We start from the raw sequence: 16,139 nt of genomic DNA, 5'->3' as shown, positions 1-16,139 counted from the left end.
CATTAATTAGTTTCTGGGAGGCAGCCGAGGGACGGGGAGTTGCTATTTTGATTGTCCCAATTCAGAGCTCTGCTGCTTAGGTTTCTAGAAGTAATACGTTTGCCCTGCTCCCAAGTGCCAGTAATCTCTTCCTGGAGGAATGTCCAGCATGCTTACACGGCCTGGACTGCAATCCTCAGCGGGCTGGCCCGAGAGCATAATCCCCAGGCACCCGAGCAGGAGGGCTCGGCATGTGCGTCTGGTTCCCAGTGAGTCTAGCCCGCGACCCAGGTGCCTAACTGCTGCTGCGGGCCCAGAGCCCGGGTGCCCGGGTGCGGCGGGCTGGATGCACCCAACAGGCTAACAGTTGCTGTTTCTAAGGGTGTTGAGTCCCGTCTGACTGACTGCTAATGATGCCGGTGGTAAACGCGGGTGTTAATGAGGTTAATCGCTGGCTCATAGTAAGCAGATTGCCGGGGAGATTGGGAGGACTTCCTGCTGGCGGTGTAATCGGCCAGGTGGAAAGCTGGGGTCTCCCGCACCCAAGAGGGAGGCAAGCTGTCCTGCACAAGGGACCGGGAGAGGCCGGAGGCTGCGGGGGCCTCCCCCGTCCGGGCCTCTCCAGAGCTGCCTGGCCCCCGAGCAGTGTCAGTGCTGTTCCCTTTGCTGCCTTAGAAAAGGTACAAAAATGACAAATTGCACAACAGGGGCTTTCTGCCTTTCCTCAAGAGCCTTCTTGAACAATCCGATCCTAAGGGTTATAGGGACAATTTCGGTTGACAGGAGGAGGTTAGTCTAGCAAACCGATTGTTTGTTGTTTATGGATTTCAAGGGGCAGTAACTCTTGCCCGAGGGCCCGCGTTTTGCATGCGCCTCCCTACCTCGCTCTGCTCTATTTTTCTCTGACACGCTCTCCCCTTCCAGCTCAGCAATTTATGTCCAGTTTTTCTCCGGAGACTCAGATTTGAAATCTAACTTCTCTTGAAAATTATTCCTTGATTAACCTTCTCTTATTCTGATGGGTCCTTTCCTGGAGGCCCCTCGACTAGTGATCGAAGCCATGCACTATTTTTCAATCAATTGCTTACAAACCCCTTTCTTCATATAGTACAGTTGAGGCGGTTTTATCTTGCAATTGTGTATCGGTTGTTTTGTATTTTATGAGTGTTATGTACTCTTACCTTCTCATCAAGATCCTAAATACTGCCAAACCGTAGATTTAGTCTTCTAATTCATGGTACCTCAAAACCCATAGCCACGATGTACACCTATCAGTGAGCTGTGATGTAACTGTTACGTTGAGTAAATGAAATTTGGCTGAATGGTAGTATATGAAGCTGTAGTGATAAAATACTCAGGGGGTTACAAGCAAAGCAGCTCATTATATAATGAATATTTAAAGTTTAGCCCCCAGCAGGGAGTAGATCACTGATGACTGTGAGGTCTCTGTTTAGCTTTTTAAGGAGAGACATGGAGGGGACAACTCCAGGAAAGCAAGAAGAGCAGGGAAATCCTAGAATTCAAATGAATGACACCTACCCTTTTACTGACAGGTCATTGCAATCTTTTCATAAATTTAGTAGGAGTAGTTGTAGTTGGAAGACACACACAGATTAGCCCCTACTAAAAATATGGATAGCTCATCACTCTGCTGCTGGAAGTTCACTGTCCACCCTCGTCATTATCTCTGAAAATACCTGTTACTCCTGCAGACTTCCAAACAATTTTGTAGGCAACATGGCAGTCCACCCAGGACACTATCTGCATGCAAAATTATAAAGCTATAATTATATTAGCTATATTTATAAATTTATATTTATAAAATTATAAAGCTATATCTGATTGTCAAGCTTAGTTGCACTCAAATCTAATCTTATCTGAATCCCAAATTCAAAAGCCCACTTACAGGTCGGTCTCTAGCCCATTACTCCATTCAGCGAGCCCTCAGAGACCCTCTGATAATAGGGGCTCATGAATAAGGAGGAGGTGTTTTATTAGCGTAATCTATGATCCTAGTTGTGAAAACCCCAAGATGAGGGGACAGCCGTGGAATAGCATCAGAAGCTGTGGGAACTCAGGGGAGCCAAACAGCCTATGACTCAATCTAGGCTCTGGCCAGTCACTAGCGATGATCTCTCGGGCAAGTTGCTACTTTCTCTGTGCCTCAGTTTACTCACTGTAAAATGAGGATGATAACAGAACACCTATCTCCTAGTGTTGTGGAGAGGACTAAATATGCTAATCCTTGTACCTAACACAGCGTAAAGGCTCAGTAAATGTTAGCTGATAAGGTGATGTTGGTATTACTATTATCTCATACTGTAAGAGAGACTCCACTAAGACAAAAAAAAACCTCTCCAAATTAGACCTGTGAGTCTGAAAAGATAACCTGGGCTTAGGGGCAAGGGTGTGATAAATATTTGGTAAAATATCATTTACAAAGTTTTAGTGAGAAGTGGTTTAGATAAATTTTAACAGAGACTGAGAGTTAACTCATTAGCCTCTATGGAGTGAAAGACATTAGCCCTTTTGTAAGTGTGCAAAACCACCTGGTGTTTCCAATCACTCAGGCCAAACCTGGAAGTCATCCTTGAAGCCAGTTTCTTTCGCACCCCAAATCCCATCCAGTGGAAAACCCCATTAGCTCTACCTTCTGACAGATTCCAAATCTGACCACTTTCCACTTTCCACTAGTGCTCTCCTCACGGGTTTCCCTCCTTTCCCTGCCCTCCTACCCCTGGTTTCTTCCTAGCAGCCACAGAGATTCCATTAAAATGTCATTCAGGACACAGCACCCTGTACTCGGAACCCTCTCAGAACCTTCCTCCCTCAGAGTGAAAGCCTGAGTCCGTACCTCATCACCCATTATTTCTCACCTCCTCTCGCTGCTCTGCTCTCCAGGCCCATGGCCTCTGCTTCTCCTCAAAGGTGTCAGGCACTGGCTGGTTCCTCTGCTGGGAAAGCTCTTCCCCCGCAACAGTCACATGATTAACTCCCTCGAAAGTCTATCCTGATCAACTTATTTAAAATTGAGACCAACCCTCCAATACACAGAACGCTGGTTCCTCCTAACTACACCTGCCTTTCTATTTTCATTGCTCATATCACTTTCTAGCATTTTATATAATGTATTTATTATGGCAATTATTATCTGTTTCCTTACAACCTGAATGAAAGCTCTATGAAGGCAAGGATCTTTATTTTATTTACTAACTTATCCCAAGTGCCTGGACTGGTGCTTGGCACACACTGTTCAATGAATATTTGCAAATGAAAAATCTTTAGTTGATTTTTAATTAAAAGCTCTTCTCTAACTTCAAAAATAGCTGCCTCTTTAAGATGCTTTGGTTCATGTACCTATGAGTAGTGACCAACTATAAATGAAAGGGAATTGCTTTTTTTTTTTTTTTTAAAGAGACTGTAAACTGGAGGCTGACTTTTCCTGAAGCTCCCCTGTCCCACAGCCTGTCATCCCATGGGATCAGAGCAGCATCTCTCTGAGGCTCACATTCCTTTTCTTGGGTATGTCTCTCAAGGCCTAGGTTTGGAGCTCTGCTAAACTATCGGACCTGGGAAGGCTCTCCACCTGTTGGGCTCTTTCTTCACTCTCTCCCCACCAGGACCCCAAATCTGTGAAGACAGTCTTTTAAAATATAACACTTCTGAGCTGAATCATTTATGTGCCTTTGTCAGGTAATGCAGGGATTATCTGACATGGAGTTAAAGGCAGGATGGACCTGCCTATCTCCAGGGGAACTCGGAACCAGAAAAAGGTTCTATGGGAGGGAAAAAAAAAATGGTAATCACCAATTGGCGCAACTTCAGGAAGTTGCCTTGGGCTGCTTCTCAGGCCATTCAAAGTCAATTTAGATGCTTCACACAGGCTGCCAACACACTGTAAATATTTGGCAGGTGTTAATCCCACTTCACCAGTGCCCAGGAACTAGTGTACATACCTTAGAGTCTTTGAAGCTATCCAAGAGCCCAGGAACCAGTGTGTATATGTTTAATACTCCAAATAATCTTTGCCTTCTAGCCTAAGAGCCCTGGGGTGGGCTGCCTTCCAGTTGGTGATACAGAAGAGGCAGAAAGTGTTATGTTTTTGCCCTGATAAGCGGGTCTGTTTCCTCTTACCTGGCACTTCTTCTCCCACAGGGCTTGCAGGGTCATGCTCTCCACGCTGCAGGCTGAGCACAGCTTGTTTCCAAAGGCCTCCTGGATCCGGAGAATCAGGCGTTTGTGGTGGGCCTCATCCATGGCGTAGAAGTGGTTGAAATCCAGAAAGACAATCTCTTGGGGGTGCTGGGTGAGAAATGAGTCAATCTCCATCAGGCCATCCCAGACCTTGATGCCAAAAAGTCCGTGAATGAAGTAGATCTCCTGATCGGCATCCCCGGGCTTGGAAGACACACGCAGGTCAAAGTAGCGGATCCCAGCTTCCAGCTGTTCTCGGAAAGTCAGGTTCTGCGTCACAGACCACTTCTTCATTAGCTTCTTCACCAAGGAGATCCTGGCGAGGCGTTTGATGGCTGGGGTCTGGTCAGGCCCCACGGGGGACTTCTCATCTACCCAGTAGCTGAACGAATCGTGGGAGCCTGTGCCAGGCAACAAAGGGGGAGGAAAGCAACTGAGACTGGAGCTGGGAAAAGAAGCTGACTGATGAGGAAGCAACAAAAATTAGCAAGTACACCCACTAGCAAAGGCACCCACAAAAATGTAAATGAATATTTGCAAAAATTTTCAAGCTTGCCCGACGAGACATAAACACAAATAAAAGCAACGTGGTCTTATTAGCAGCTTCAGAAGCCTGGACTACGGCTATAATTCTCACATATTACTAGTGGAAGGTACATTAATAAATACCCTTTTGGAGAGCTACTTAGAAATGTGTTTCAAAAGAGGAGCTTTAAAATATTCATACCACTTGATCTAGGAATTTCATTTCAGGGAAGCTCTTCTGAGGAAATAAATTAATGGCTGGAAAACAAAGATATTTGCTAAAGAATCTTCATAACAAGACAAACTAGAGGTTGCATAAGCATCTCTTAGGGAAGACTGCGTGATGCCCGCATACTCGCTTTATTCGCGGGGTCAGTGAAACAAAAAGGGAAGCCCTGCACCTACTCAATAATTCTGGGACAGGCATTTACATTCTAGGAAAGGCAGCATTAAACAAACAAATTATAAAACCCAACTGCTATTATGTATAGTATTTTTTGTCTCCTATTGTACATACTATTTTACTATTGTGAAAGCCTGAGTCAGTAGGAATGATTTCTTGACAATCAGGTAATCATTTTTAAGATTTTTTTTTAAGATTTATTTATTTATTCATGAGACACAGAGAGAGAGAGAGAGAGAGAGAGAGAGAGGGAGAGAGAGGCAGAGACACAGGCAGAGGGAGAAGCAGGCCCCAAGGTCCCATGCAGGGAGCCTGATGTGGGACTTGATCCCAGGACCCCAGGATCACGCCCTGGGCTGAAGGCTAAACCGTTGAGCTACCCAGGGATCCCTGTTTTTAAAATTTTAAAATCATTTTAAGCTCAACACAGCTTACTTATATGGCCTTCTTTTTGGACATATATCTTAATAAGCCAATTCTGCTATTAAATGGTCAAAGGTGTTCCCTCTCCTCTGCCTGAAAGAAAAGAGGGTAGTTATCCTCCCAGACAGTGAGATGATCTTATTGTTATAACATCCAAGTGACCACAACAGACACAGTTCTAACTATGGTGAGAAAATATTTCAGGAGTAACTTGAGGTCAAAAGGATGTTTAACAAATATCTTTCATTGGTCATTGGCTTCTATTTGGCAGCAGCCATTATTCCATGGTTAGTTAGCTCTGTGACTGGCTGACACTGGGGATTCCGCATAGGTGGCTGCACTTGGCAGGCAACTGCCCTTGTTCTGACCCTACCAACTTTGTTCTTAATCACTACCACCCATATTAGAATCAAAATTTTTAATTCACACTGGCTGGCTGGTTGTTATCAGTTATTCTTTAGGCTAAGTTTTAAATAACTATTATTTCCATTGTTTTTAAAATAATTCAATCTGGGATGGCTTTACCATTTTATCTTCTTGGAAATGAAGCAAAAGAAGTAAAAAAAAAAAAAAAAAAAAGGCGACCAGCAATATTTTATTTGTCTCTAGAACATGGAGGATGCTCAGTAATTAAGGAAAAGCATATTTATTAATCCTTAGGCAATGTCAATTCTGCAAGCGAGAAAATTACTAGCATATTTCAGGTAAAAAAAAATTGCCATTACTAATAGAAATGTGGAGCAAGTCTCCCTGGATTTTCCGTATTGGTTGTCTCTGTTAATGAGACTCACAGGATACTTGCCTAATGCTCTGTTTCCTTTGGCTTGTACAGAAACAGGAAATCTTTATACCTCCTCATTGAGAGATTTATTCTGAATACATTATACATCGATGGTGAACAGCCAGTTCTCTCTTTTTAAATTATACTAGCAGCCCAGCTGTTCAGGATTGAGTGTGTGATAGGGTGCGAGGTGCATGTTGAACTTCATTCTTCCCTGGGTCTCAGGGAATAGCCATTATCCAGGCATGGAAAGAGACAAAGCCCCTCTGGTATTCTCTTGTTGGTGCTGAGCCCAGTCTCATCTCCAGAGGGAGATGTGCTAACAACCTCCAATGCTCTTCTTGGTGCCCGAGGGTTGTGCAGCAATGTGACAGCGATGAGGCCCCAGGGACACACATGGTGCCCAGGCCAACCCCAGAAGAGGGAGGGTGTGCACATTCCCTAGGAACACTCAGTCTCATCTCTTTGTTCCTTATTCTAGTTCCTCTCTTTCCTTCTGACATCCTATGCCCAGTGCCACCCCCTTCCGTCCCCTTGACAGGAAAGGACAGGGCAACGGAGCAGATTGTTTGCAGAATGTTTTGCAGCACCGTCCTAGCCAGGCCTACCTAGAGCAGTCAAAGCCAGCCATCTATCAGTATGTTTGCTTTTCTATTCTTCTTTTTTTTAAGATTTTATTTTATTTATTTATTCATGAGAGGCAGAGAGAGAGAGACAGAGAGAGGGAGAGAGAGGCAGAGACACAGGCAGAGGGAGAAGCAGAGGGAGAAGCAGGCTCCATGCAGGAAGCCCAATGCGGGACTCGATCCAGGACTCCAGGATCACGACCCGAGCTGAAGGCAGCGCTAAACCGCTGAGCCACCCAGGCTGCCCTATTATTTTATTTTATTTTTCTGGGATGCTTTTGCCTCCTACAGAGTGAGTGAAGTAACATTCAGGCCTGAGTGCATTAAACTACTTCTTTTTCAAAACATGGGATAAAAATAGCCTCCCCTCTTCTGCACATAGACTAATTACAAATTTTCCAATCTGCTAATAATACTTATAAAAATAAAATCCTAATCCTATAGATTTATGCTATGCACTATTTTTCAATTGATTGCTTACAAACCTCTTTCTTCATACAGTACATCTGAGGCAGTTTTATCTTGCAATTGTATATTGGTTGTTTTGTGTTTTTGAAGAGTTACATACTCTCTTTTTAAAAACATCAGTGCCCAAGACCCCATCCAGACCCACAGACTCAGAATCTCTCTGGGGTGGGAGTTGAGACTGGAAAACTTGAAAAGCTCCCAGGTGATCCTCTTGGGCACTCAGGTTTGATACCTGCTGCCATAAATAGAAGATTATCCTTTCTCAACAAGGTCTCTAACTTCTGGGATCACCTTCTCTGGTTGGTCTTCTGCTATTTTCAAATCTTCAAATTACACTCTGGTCACTGCCTTTCCCATATCTTGGCAGAAGGTTTCTTCACCATTCCTTTCATTCCAGGAATTCATGCTTCCTGCCTTTTGACCAGCTGAATAACCGTTACTTGTTTGTGATGAAGAAAAATATTGGGAGAACTTACTTTCCTTATCATGCCTTCTAGTAAGTGAATAAATGAGTTAGTTTAAGGTTAATAAGGGCCCTCAAGATATGGGCTGGGTCACAGAGTTCTGAATAAAGTCATTGGGGCAGCAAAATCACAAGGAAAGAGATTTGAATGGGAAGAGGTCAGCAAGATGTGTGTTCAATGTTTTTTCTTCTACATAGCATTAGATGACAAGATTATGGAAGAGACCAGGTATACAAGAAAATGAGCTGGCCTTCTGAGGACCAGTGCCAACCAGTTTGCTCTTTATCTCGAATACCAGCTGCTACTTGATTCTTTCTGAGGTTTGTTATTTGGGAACTAGTCGATCTCAAGTGAGCACACAGCGGTTTTTAGCTATAGCATTTTCATTACCTATTTCTTGCAATTTGGAGGAGTAGCCTTTTTTTTTTTCCTGAACTCACTTAATTAAAAAAGAATTTAAAGCAAGCTTCTTGGGAACTTGGTCTCTAAATAAAACAGGAAATTCAAATCACACAGCCTGAAATGAACATTTCATTAAAACACAGTGGCATTTCAGATTATATGGTGACACACTTGCAGCCACAGGGGGGAAGCCTGAGACAAGATTTGAGTAATAGGAGAAACAGAAACTCCTTATCACACCTCTGGGGGGCACTGGGGAAGTGGGGATGGTGACCCCATGTCAAAGAACTTCTGATCTCACGTGTTTAAGAAAATCTCTTCCCCAAGCCCCTCCTTAGATACTACACTGCCTTTGGTGACACCTTCTAACTTTGAAGCTCATTGGCCCCCTCCAAGCTGGTTCACTAAAACCCACATCCCCACCTCATATTCACTCATACACCATTCACTGTTTCCCGTGCCTCTAGGCTATGCATTCTCAATGGGGTGACAATTCCCCCCAGGGACAGAAATTAGTTCTTGGGGGAAAAAAAAGGAAATTGGTTCTTGGGGATGAAAAAAACCCTGCTCTTTTTATGTATAAAATCTATCTATCTATCTATCTATCTATCTATCTATCTATCTATCTATCTTCAACGGATATACAGTATAACCTAGTATTAAAATATCATTGTGTGTGGAGGGAGGGTACATGGTGAACAGGGTAGAAATGGCTAAAAAGACTCCTTAGTGATAAAAAACAAAATGCTGAGAAATATCACTCTAGATTGAACTTCCCAGGTGTCAAATGGCCCTCTGGCTCTCTGGCCCTGCACCTCTTTTTCTTTTTTCCCTGTTTCGAGTTTTTATTTAGATTCCAGTTAGTTAACATGCAGTGTAAAATTAATTACAGGTGTACAATATAGTGATTCAACACTTATATATAGTGCCCAGTGCTCATTATTACAAGTGTCCTCCGCAATCCACATCACCATTTACCTCATCCTCCCACCCGCCTGCACCTCTTTTTATCCTTTTTTTTTTTTTTTTTTAAAGATTTTACTTACTTATTTGAGAGAGCACAGGAATGAGAACAAAAGCGGGGTGGGTGGGGGGTGGGTGGGGAGAGAGCATCTTTTTATCCTTGACTGACATGTTCCTCAATGCCTTCAGCAACTGCTTCTCACTGGACACCCATCTATAAGTTGTCCCAGTACTGGAAGGTTCTCATCCCTGCTACCAAAACACTAATGAGTTGGGAACCAACTCAATTCCCTTTTTCCAGTTATCTTTTATTTTTTATTTTTTTTAATTTATTTTTTATTTTTTATTTATTTTTTTTCCAGTTATCTTTTAAATATTCCCCCTAGGCATCTTAGCTCCAAGAAGTCATTGCTCTGCCTTCTCAGCCCCAAAGGACCAGACTTGATGCTTACAAGATGTCAATTTAACAAGGAGAATGCTGAGGCTTGAGACCTAACTTAATAAATTACCACTGTGCTGAGTCAGTTAAATGGAGAGTTCCCACAGTGGGTAAGAGGATGGGCTCTGGTGCCAGGCTGCCCAAGTTCATAGTCCTGGCTCTATTGCTTACTACCCATGTGACTGCAATGCTGTGCCTCAGTTTCCTCATTTGTAAAATGAGGATAATAACATTACCAACATCAATGGTTCATGGTTAAGGCTAAATGATTAACTCAGGTAAGCACCTAGAAGAGTCCCTGGCCAACAGAATGAACTCAAACATATCAACACTATTATTATTTCACTATTAAGGAATTTGTGTCATCTTCCATTTGGATGACATTATCTGGTTTTTAAATAATGTCGTGAAACCTCATTAAAGTTATATATTCAGGGATCTGCCTTGGAAGTTGAGTGGAAAAAATGAAATGAGAAGTTCAACTGGTTTATTTTAGGTTACACCCAGAACCAACATCAAAAAGGGGAAGTTCAGATCACAGTATTACAGTTTAAGTGCAAACTGACAATAAACATAAAATAATAAATTATCTCTAGTCTGCTCCTATGTCAGTAACTCAATAAATAAATACACTGACTACCCAATTTAAAAGCACACAAGAGAACGTTCCAAGGATATTCTTGAACTTTCTATTTTTAATAGAATTGCATGCCCTTGAAAGATTTCTATACAAAAACAGTTATAGAAAAACATATCCCACCTTTCTCTTAAAACATGTTAGCCAATTTTTTTGGAGAGCAAAAGCCTATATAGCCCATTATTTGAAATGGAAAAAACAGCCATCCTTTCCCAACCCATTTCACAAATATCACTAAAACACTCAAACACCTATATAACCATCTAAGAAAAGAATCTTTCCATAATATAAAGTATTTTAAACACCAAATACTAGAATCAACAACACTTAAAGAAGTTTTCCTGTATTTTCTCACACATTTGAAACCATCAATGCATAGTTCCCAGGGACACAGGCACGACCAAATTGGTGTTAGTTTGCCTCTCTTAACACGCTTTATCACCTCCTATTTTTCTTCGTATGTATGCGTTTTTCAGGCCTCTTGGGTTCACCTATTTTATTTACAGGCTTTTCACTTTTTTAGAAGACATTCTCACTCACTAACATGGGAAGTTGAGAGCACGAACACATAACTCAGGCCTGCTGGGAGAGCCATTGAGCTACAGATACAACACATTCTCTATCTTCTCGCCTGGACATACCTGAAACTTAAAGGTGTTTCTAGGCCACATGACTGAATTCACTATTTCTGAGATTTCTGACTAGGGAATTTCAGGTAAAACAAATTTACAAGTTGTTATAGCAAATGTTTAGATAGCGAGCGTTCGTAGTGGACTTATTACAGGGGCATTTTGGAACTAATTTCTCTCAGTTATCAAAACATTTATGTGTATATTTGTGCATATATGTTGACACTAAAACTGGCCCATCTGAGATGAAATCCAGAGAAAATTCTTATTCAGGAGGAAAAAAAAATGCCATGCTTCATTGACTTGGAAAAGTGTATTTAAAAGAATTGAAAAAAAAAACCCACAATTTGATAAGAAGTATGTTTACTATTATCAATAGAGAGCTTCAAATAAATACAATAATTATATCACAAAATTTCTTTTAAAGACTATTATTATCTTGAGCTCACTTTTTAAGGAGCCCTCTAAACTCCATGTAAACTCCAGATTTTTATCTGGACTTGATCATATTATTTCTACAAACACCTAAAACAGTCTGGTTCACTGCAAGCTTGGTCTTAAAACACATACTGAATGTGTATGCATTGGCTATTAGGAATAGTCTGAGTGTTCAATTAGGGCTTGTCTATTTGATCTCAGTTTGAATTTTGAGTCACATGATTTATAATTTACATATTCTTTCCCTGATTATTAGCTTATACCCTGTCATGTGAGGCCAGCGTAATGCAGGCAGCTTGCAAGAAAACAGACTGCAGCCATCCTGCCAGTTACCCACTGGAGCTGATGCTGCATAAAATGGCATTGAATGTCAAGTTTATTTTTCCAAATTAATGTAAAATACAGACAGCACAAAAATGTTCAGGGCAAGTTAAGAAGATCTTAGTTGCAATGAAGACTCCTCCCCATCTAAAAATCAACAAAAGGATATTAAAGGTACTCAAACACAAAGACCACAACCTTGCTTCCACTCCATCTTAATAGAGCTAGGTCATTCATATGATCCAAAGGCTTCTGGGCAGGAATATAGGCTCCACGAGATCCAAAGACATGCAAATAGCAGAGGAGAAGCAGTATCATACTTTATAAAGAGAAAAGATGTTGGGCGTTTAAGCCAAAGAAAGAGACTAATTTTCTCCCATCTCCTAAGGAGGAAAGGAAAAGAGAACAGATCTGAAACGGAACTGGGATCAGCAATGGGGAGGAGGCCCAGATGAACAATAGCTCCTCCTGATACTGTTTGCCCATCTTTGAGTTTTGGAGATGAGAGCCTGGTGACTTGTTAAGCCATTTTAAAGGGCTGAATTTTTCTGAGAAAATAAGAGGATTTACGGGATCCCTGGGTGGCTCAGCGGGTTAGAGCCTGCCTTTGGCCCAGGGCGAGATCCTGGAGTCCCGGGCTTGAGTCCCACATTGGGCTCCCTGCTTGGAGCCTGCTTCTGCTCTCTCTCTCTCTCCCTCTCTCTCTGTGTGTCTCTCATGAATAAATAAATAAAGTCTTTAAAATAAAATACAATTCTTAATAAAAAATATTTTAAAAAAAGAAAAGAAGAGGATTTTATGCCTTGATTTACCTGGAGCCCAGATGGCTCTATCTTCACAGAATTTCTTTTAAAAATAAACTTCCAACAATATTACTTAGAAAATGAGCTAAAAGTGAGGTTTAGGCCCTCAAACACATATCTTACTGTAAGTGTTTACATTTCAGTGAACCTGTGATTTCTAAGAAATTAAAAAAAGTTTTGAATGTACTAACTCAAAGGTACTCAAAAGCATTCCCACTCAAGATCATTTGGTAAAAGACTGGATATTTTTCTAAGGTTTGGCGATACCACTACTTAATTTTAGAAATGGTTAAAAGTACACCTTTGTATGCATTTGGAACTTATCAGCAAGGCCAAGTTTAGGAAGAAGAGCTATTTAGGAACTACTCACTCCCTTTGCACCACATCCACTCTCAGACTCAGATGGTGACAAGGAATAAGAGGGACACCTCTGACCCTACAGAGATCATTGTCTCATTTAGTCTCCATCCAGATCCCCTATTGTTCAGCTCTTTCCATGGAAGCCACTTGATCTCTTCCTGACTCATGACAGGCAGCTCAGCCAGGACTGTGGGCTTCCAGGGACAGCCGAGTGGAGGAGTGCACCAGCAGAGCAGGAGCTAAAGGGACCAGTCCACAGGGACATTGGATAAACTGCATATTTGGTGCCAGTTGATACAGGTTTTCACCAGTGATTTCTTACAAAATAGGCAAGATGTTAAAAAAAAAAAAAAGCCTTTTTAGTGCACATAGTAAACTCTTTATCTTGAATATGAACATGTGATAGGAAAAAAAATCCTTTTTAATACACAGTCTCTTCTAAGCAGAGTGAATCCTGGTAACTGTGGTATCTTTTGTTTGCTATGCACAGCTGAAATATTCATCTTCAGCACTAATGGCTTTGGACACTCTTGAAGCAGTATTAAACGGGGGTGGGGTGTGCAAGCTTGGAGTCGGAAGCTTGGAGCCACCCGGAGTGCTCTGCTGAGGACAGGGAGAGAAGGGTGGGAGTCACAAGGGGAAAGAAAGAGGGAATCACGGGGGCCGCAGAGCTGAGGAGAGACCCACGGGGAGCAAAGAAACCCAATGTGGAGTTTTTAAGGGTGTGGGTCTTGCTTCTACATTTCTATCTAAATCACAAATCAATATGGTCCAAGTGACAGTGTAGGGGTGCCAAAGTATTACCCTGTCCGAAGCAAAGGGCATCTCGGCCCAGCCTGCTCCCAGGCCCCATCACAGCAGGGCTTTCCCTGCTGGACTGTCCCTCTTTGCCTCCCATCTAGAGGGCACCTGCACCAGACGCTGCAGGCCGGGGCACACCAGGCTGGGGAGCAGGGTGGTGCCACATGAGAAGGGGGAGCTGGAAAAGTATGAGAAGAGGCTTTTCTCTGATTGAGATGGACTTCAAAAAGATCCCTTTATGGGGGCACTGGGTGGGGCAGTGGGTTAAGTGCCGGACTCTTGGTTTAGGCTAAGGTTGTGATCTCCGGGTTGTGATCTCAGGGTCCTGAGATCCAGCCCTGAGTCCAGCTCTGCAATGAGCGCAGTCTGCTTGTTTCCCTTGCCCTCTGCCTCTCCCCCATACTCGCTCTGTCTCCCTCTCTCTCTTTCCCTCTAAGATAAGTTAATTAATTAAAAAAAGAAAAATCTTTTTTTACCTTTCTGAAAAATCTTTTTCTTAGTATGCTGGAATTCAAACATATTAACATCAATAAGCAAGATGCATAGATTTTAGGGTGACTCTGAGGAGAAAAACAACATATAAAGAAAAGCACAACATAGAAAAGGACATAAACACTACTGCGGTGCCTATTGTTCAGTTAACCCACACAAATGGGAGACTTTCAAGTGTGAGGCCGGGAATGTCATTTCATTAGCTGACTAAAGATTTTAGGACCACAAACAGTGTCCAGCTCAAGCTCAACATTGCCCAGAACGGCATTGCAATTGTGCAGAGTGCAGTGTCCTGCAGCCCATGCATCACTGCTGCAGGTGTGGCTGGGCGTGCTGTTCCCCGCTGAGCAGGTGCTCCTGGGCTTCACGGCTTCCATTCTGCTCCTCCACAGCCAGAGAGGTGAGCTTGATGAACTTGCCATAAATAATAAATGCCTTGGCTTCATATGCTGCGTTTGCCTTATTTTAAAGGCAGCATTTTCCCAGAAAGGATGAGCGACCCCAGGGGCGAGGCTGGCAAACTCTGGGCAGCCTTTTATCTGTTCTTGCAGCGCGATAATCTATGTAAACTTCCCAGTGATAATGGTATCTAGAATATGCATTTAGAGAACAGAATCCAGCCCAATCTTTCTTTTCCTTTTCTCCAGTGATGTAAGGGCAAAAGGATCGAGGCCCAGGTGATGTGTTCCTTCACCTTGCCACCTTCCAGGCTCCCGCACTCTTGGACGGTCTCCCTTGGTTCTCCAATAAGCCAGTGGAAGATCCAGACAGAACTGCCGACTCTGCATTTCCACTAACATTTAAAGGTCAAGGTTCCTTGTGTTGTACATAATGCTATCTCCCTCCCACGGGTATGAGAAGGATGGCTGTGAGAATTACTGTGAGAATTACCTTTGCTCTCTGGGGCAAAAGGGCTTGATTTACTGCAATTCTGCTCACCACTTATGCTGAGATAGCTTGTTTCGTCAAATAAAGAGTCAAGGCAAATTAAAACCAAAGGATGAATTAATCCAGTATGGTTTTTCACCTCTGCTCTTATTGATTTTAATATGTTTACCCTCTCAATAAATGAAGACTTCTAAAAGAACCGGATCAATGACATAAATAAGGATCCGGTTTTCAAACATTTTTTTTTTTTTTCCATAGCAGAGATGTTTTCTTTGATTGCTGGACCCTGGGTGCTCTGAAAGAAATTCCATCTCTGGGAAAGCCACTTGGCCGAGCTCCATTTAAATTTCCCTGTCTGAAGGAAGAATTTATTTTGGAGGAATCACATATTTAGTACGTACTTCTTTACAAATTCTCTCTCTTCTCCCTCTGCTCCCCCCACCCCCCCAAGCTCATGGGAACCTCTTTATCCAAGAGCTAAAAGCATCCCAAAGACATTCTGTTGACCTTCCAGGCAACTGCATTCCATTCCTTCATCATGAACTCACTGGGGATCCCTGGTGGGGGTTCACATCTGAAAATAACAGCAGCTTCCATTTACCCAGTGTTTATTGCATACCCAATGTTCAGCTGGGCACCTTGCTTACATGATCTCATTTGATCTCTGCCATGATCCTGCAGGGCAGCGATTGACTGCATTTTACAGATGAGGAACTGAGGCACAGACTGGTTTTGCAAGTGGTTCAGGGTTACATAGATCTCCAGTGGCCTGGGACAAAAATCCTGGCCTGTCAGACCAGAATCCACAAAAAGCTGCTCTAGGGATATATTGTTGCTTCTATACCCTTAATGATGAAACAGGTCAAATGCATTGTGTATTTACTTCCTAAAACATGTTTGTTTTTAGAGCTAAATGCCTGCCCTCATCCCAATGCAGGAGATTGATGGAAAGATTAATGTTATATTGTGTAAAGACACGAATAATTTCTATATAGGGACACACGAGGGCACTCTAACCTCCTCTCAGTTGAGGAAACGTTTTCTTCGTAGTTCCTCAGCTCAGAGCCTTGAATCCCAGTGCTGGTTCTGCTCTGATTACTTGT

The 16,139-nt window shown here is 42.6% G+C and overlaps 1 protein-coding gene across 1 annotated transcript in view; it reads right to left on the bottom strand.

Annotated features, from left to right (window-relative positions):
* PLCXD2 (phosphatidylinositol specific phospholipase C X domain containing 2) overlaps positions 1-16,139 on the bottom strand; it is a 49,156-nt gene that overhangs the window by 15,767 nt on the left and 17,250 nt on the right. The window contains exon 2 of the mRNA XM_025477899.3: positions 4,114-4,574. Within this exon, the coding sequence (XP_025333684.1) occupies positions 4,114-4,574 (461 nt within the window). The remainder of the gene's footprint in view (positions 1-4,113; positions 4,575-16,139) is intronic.

Source organism: Canis lupus, chromosome 33, assembly GCF_003254725.2.
Source record: "Canis lupus dingo isolate Sandy chromosome 33, ASM325472v2, whole genome shotgun sequence".
Lineage (NCBI taxonomy): Eukaryota > Metazoa > Chordata > Mammalia > Carnivora > Canidae > Canis > Canis lupus.
Note: the sequence above shows the minus strand (reverse complement) of the source record. Positions and strands in the feature narration are given on the sequence as shown.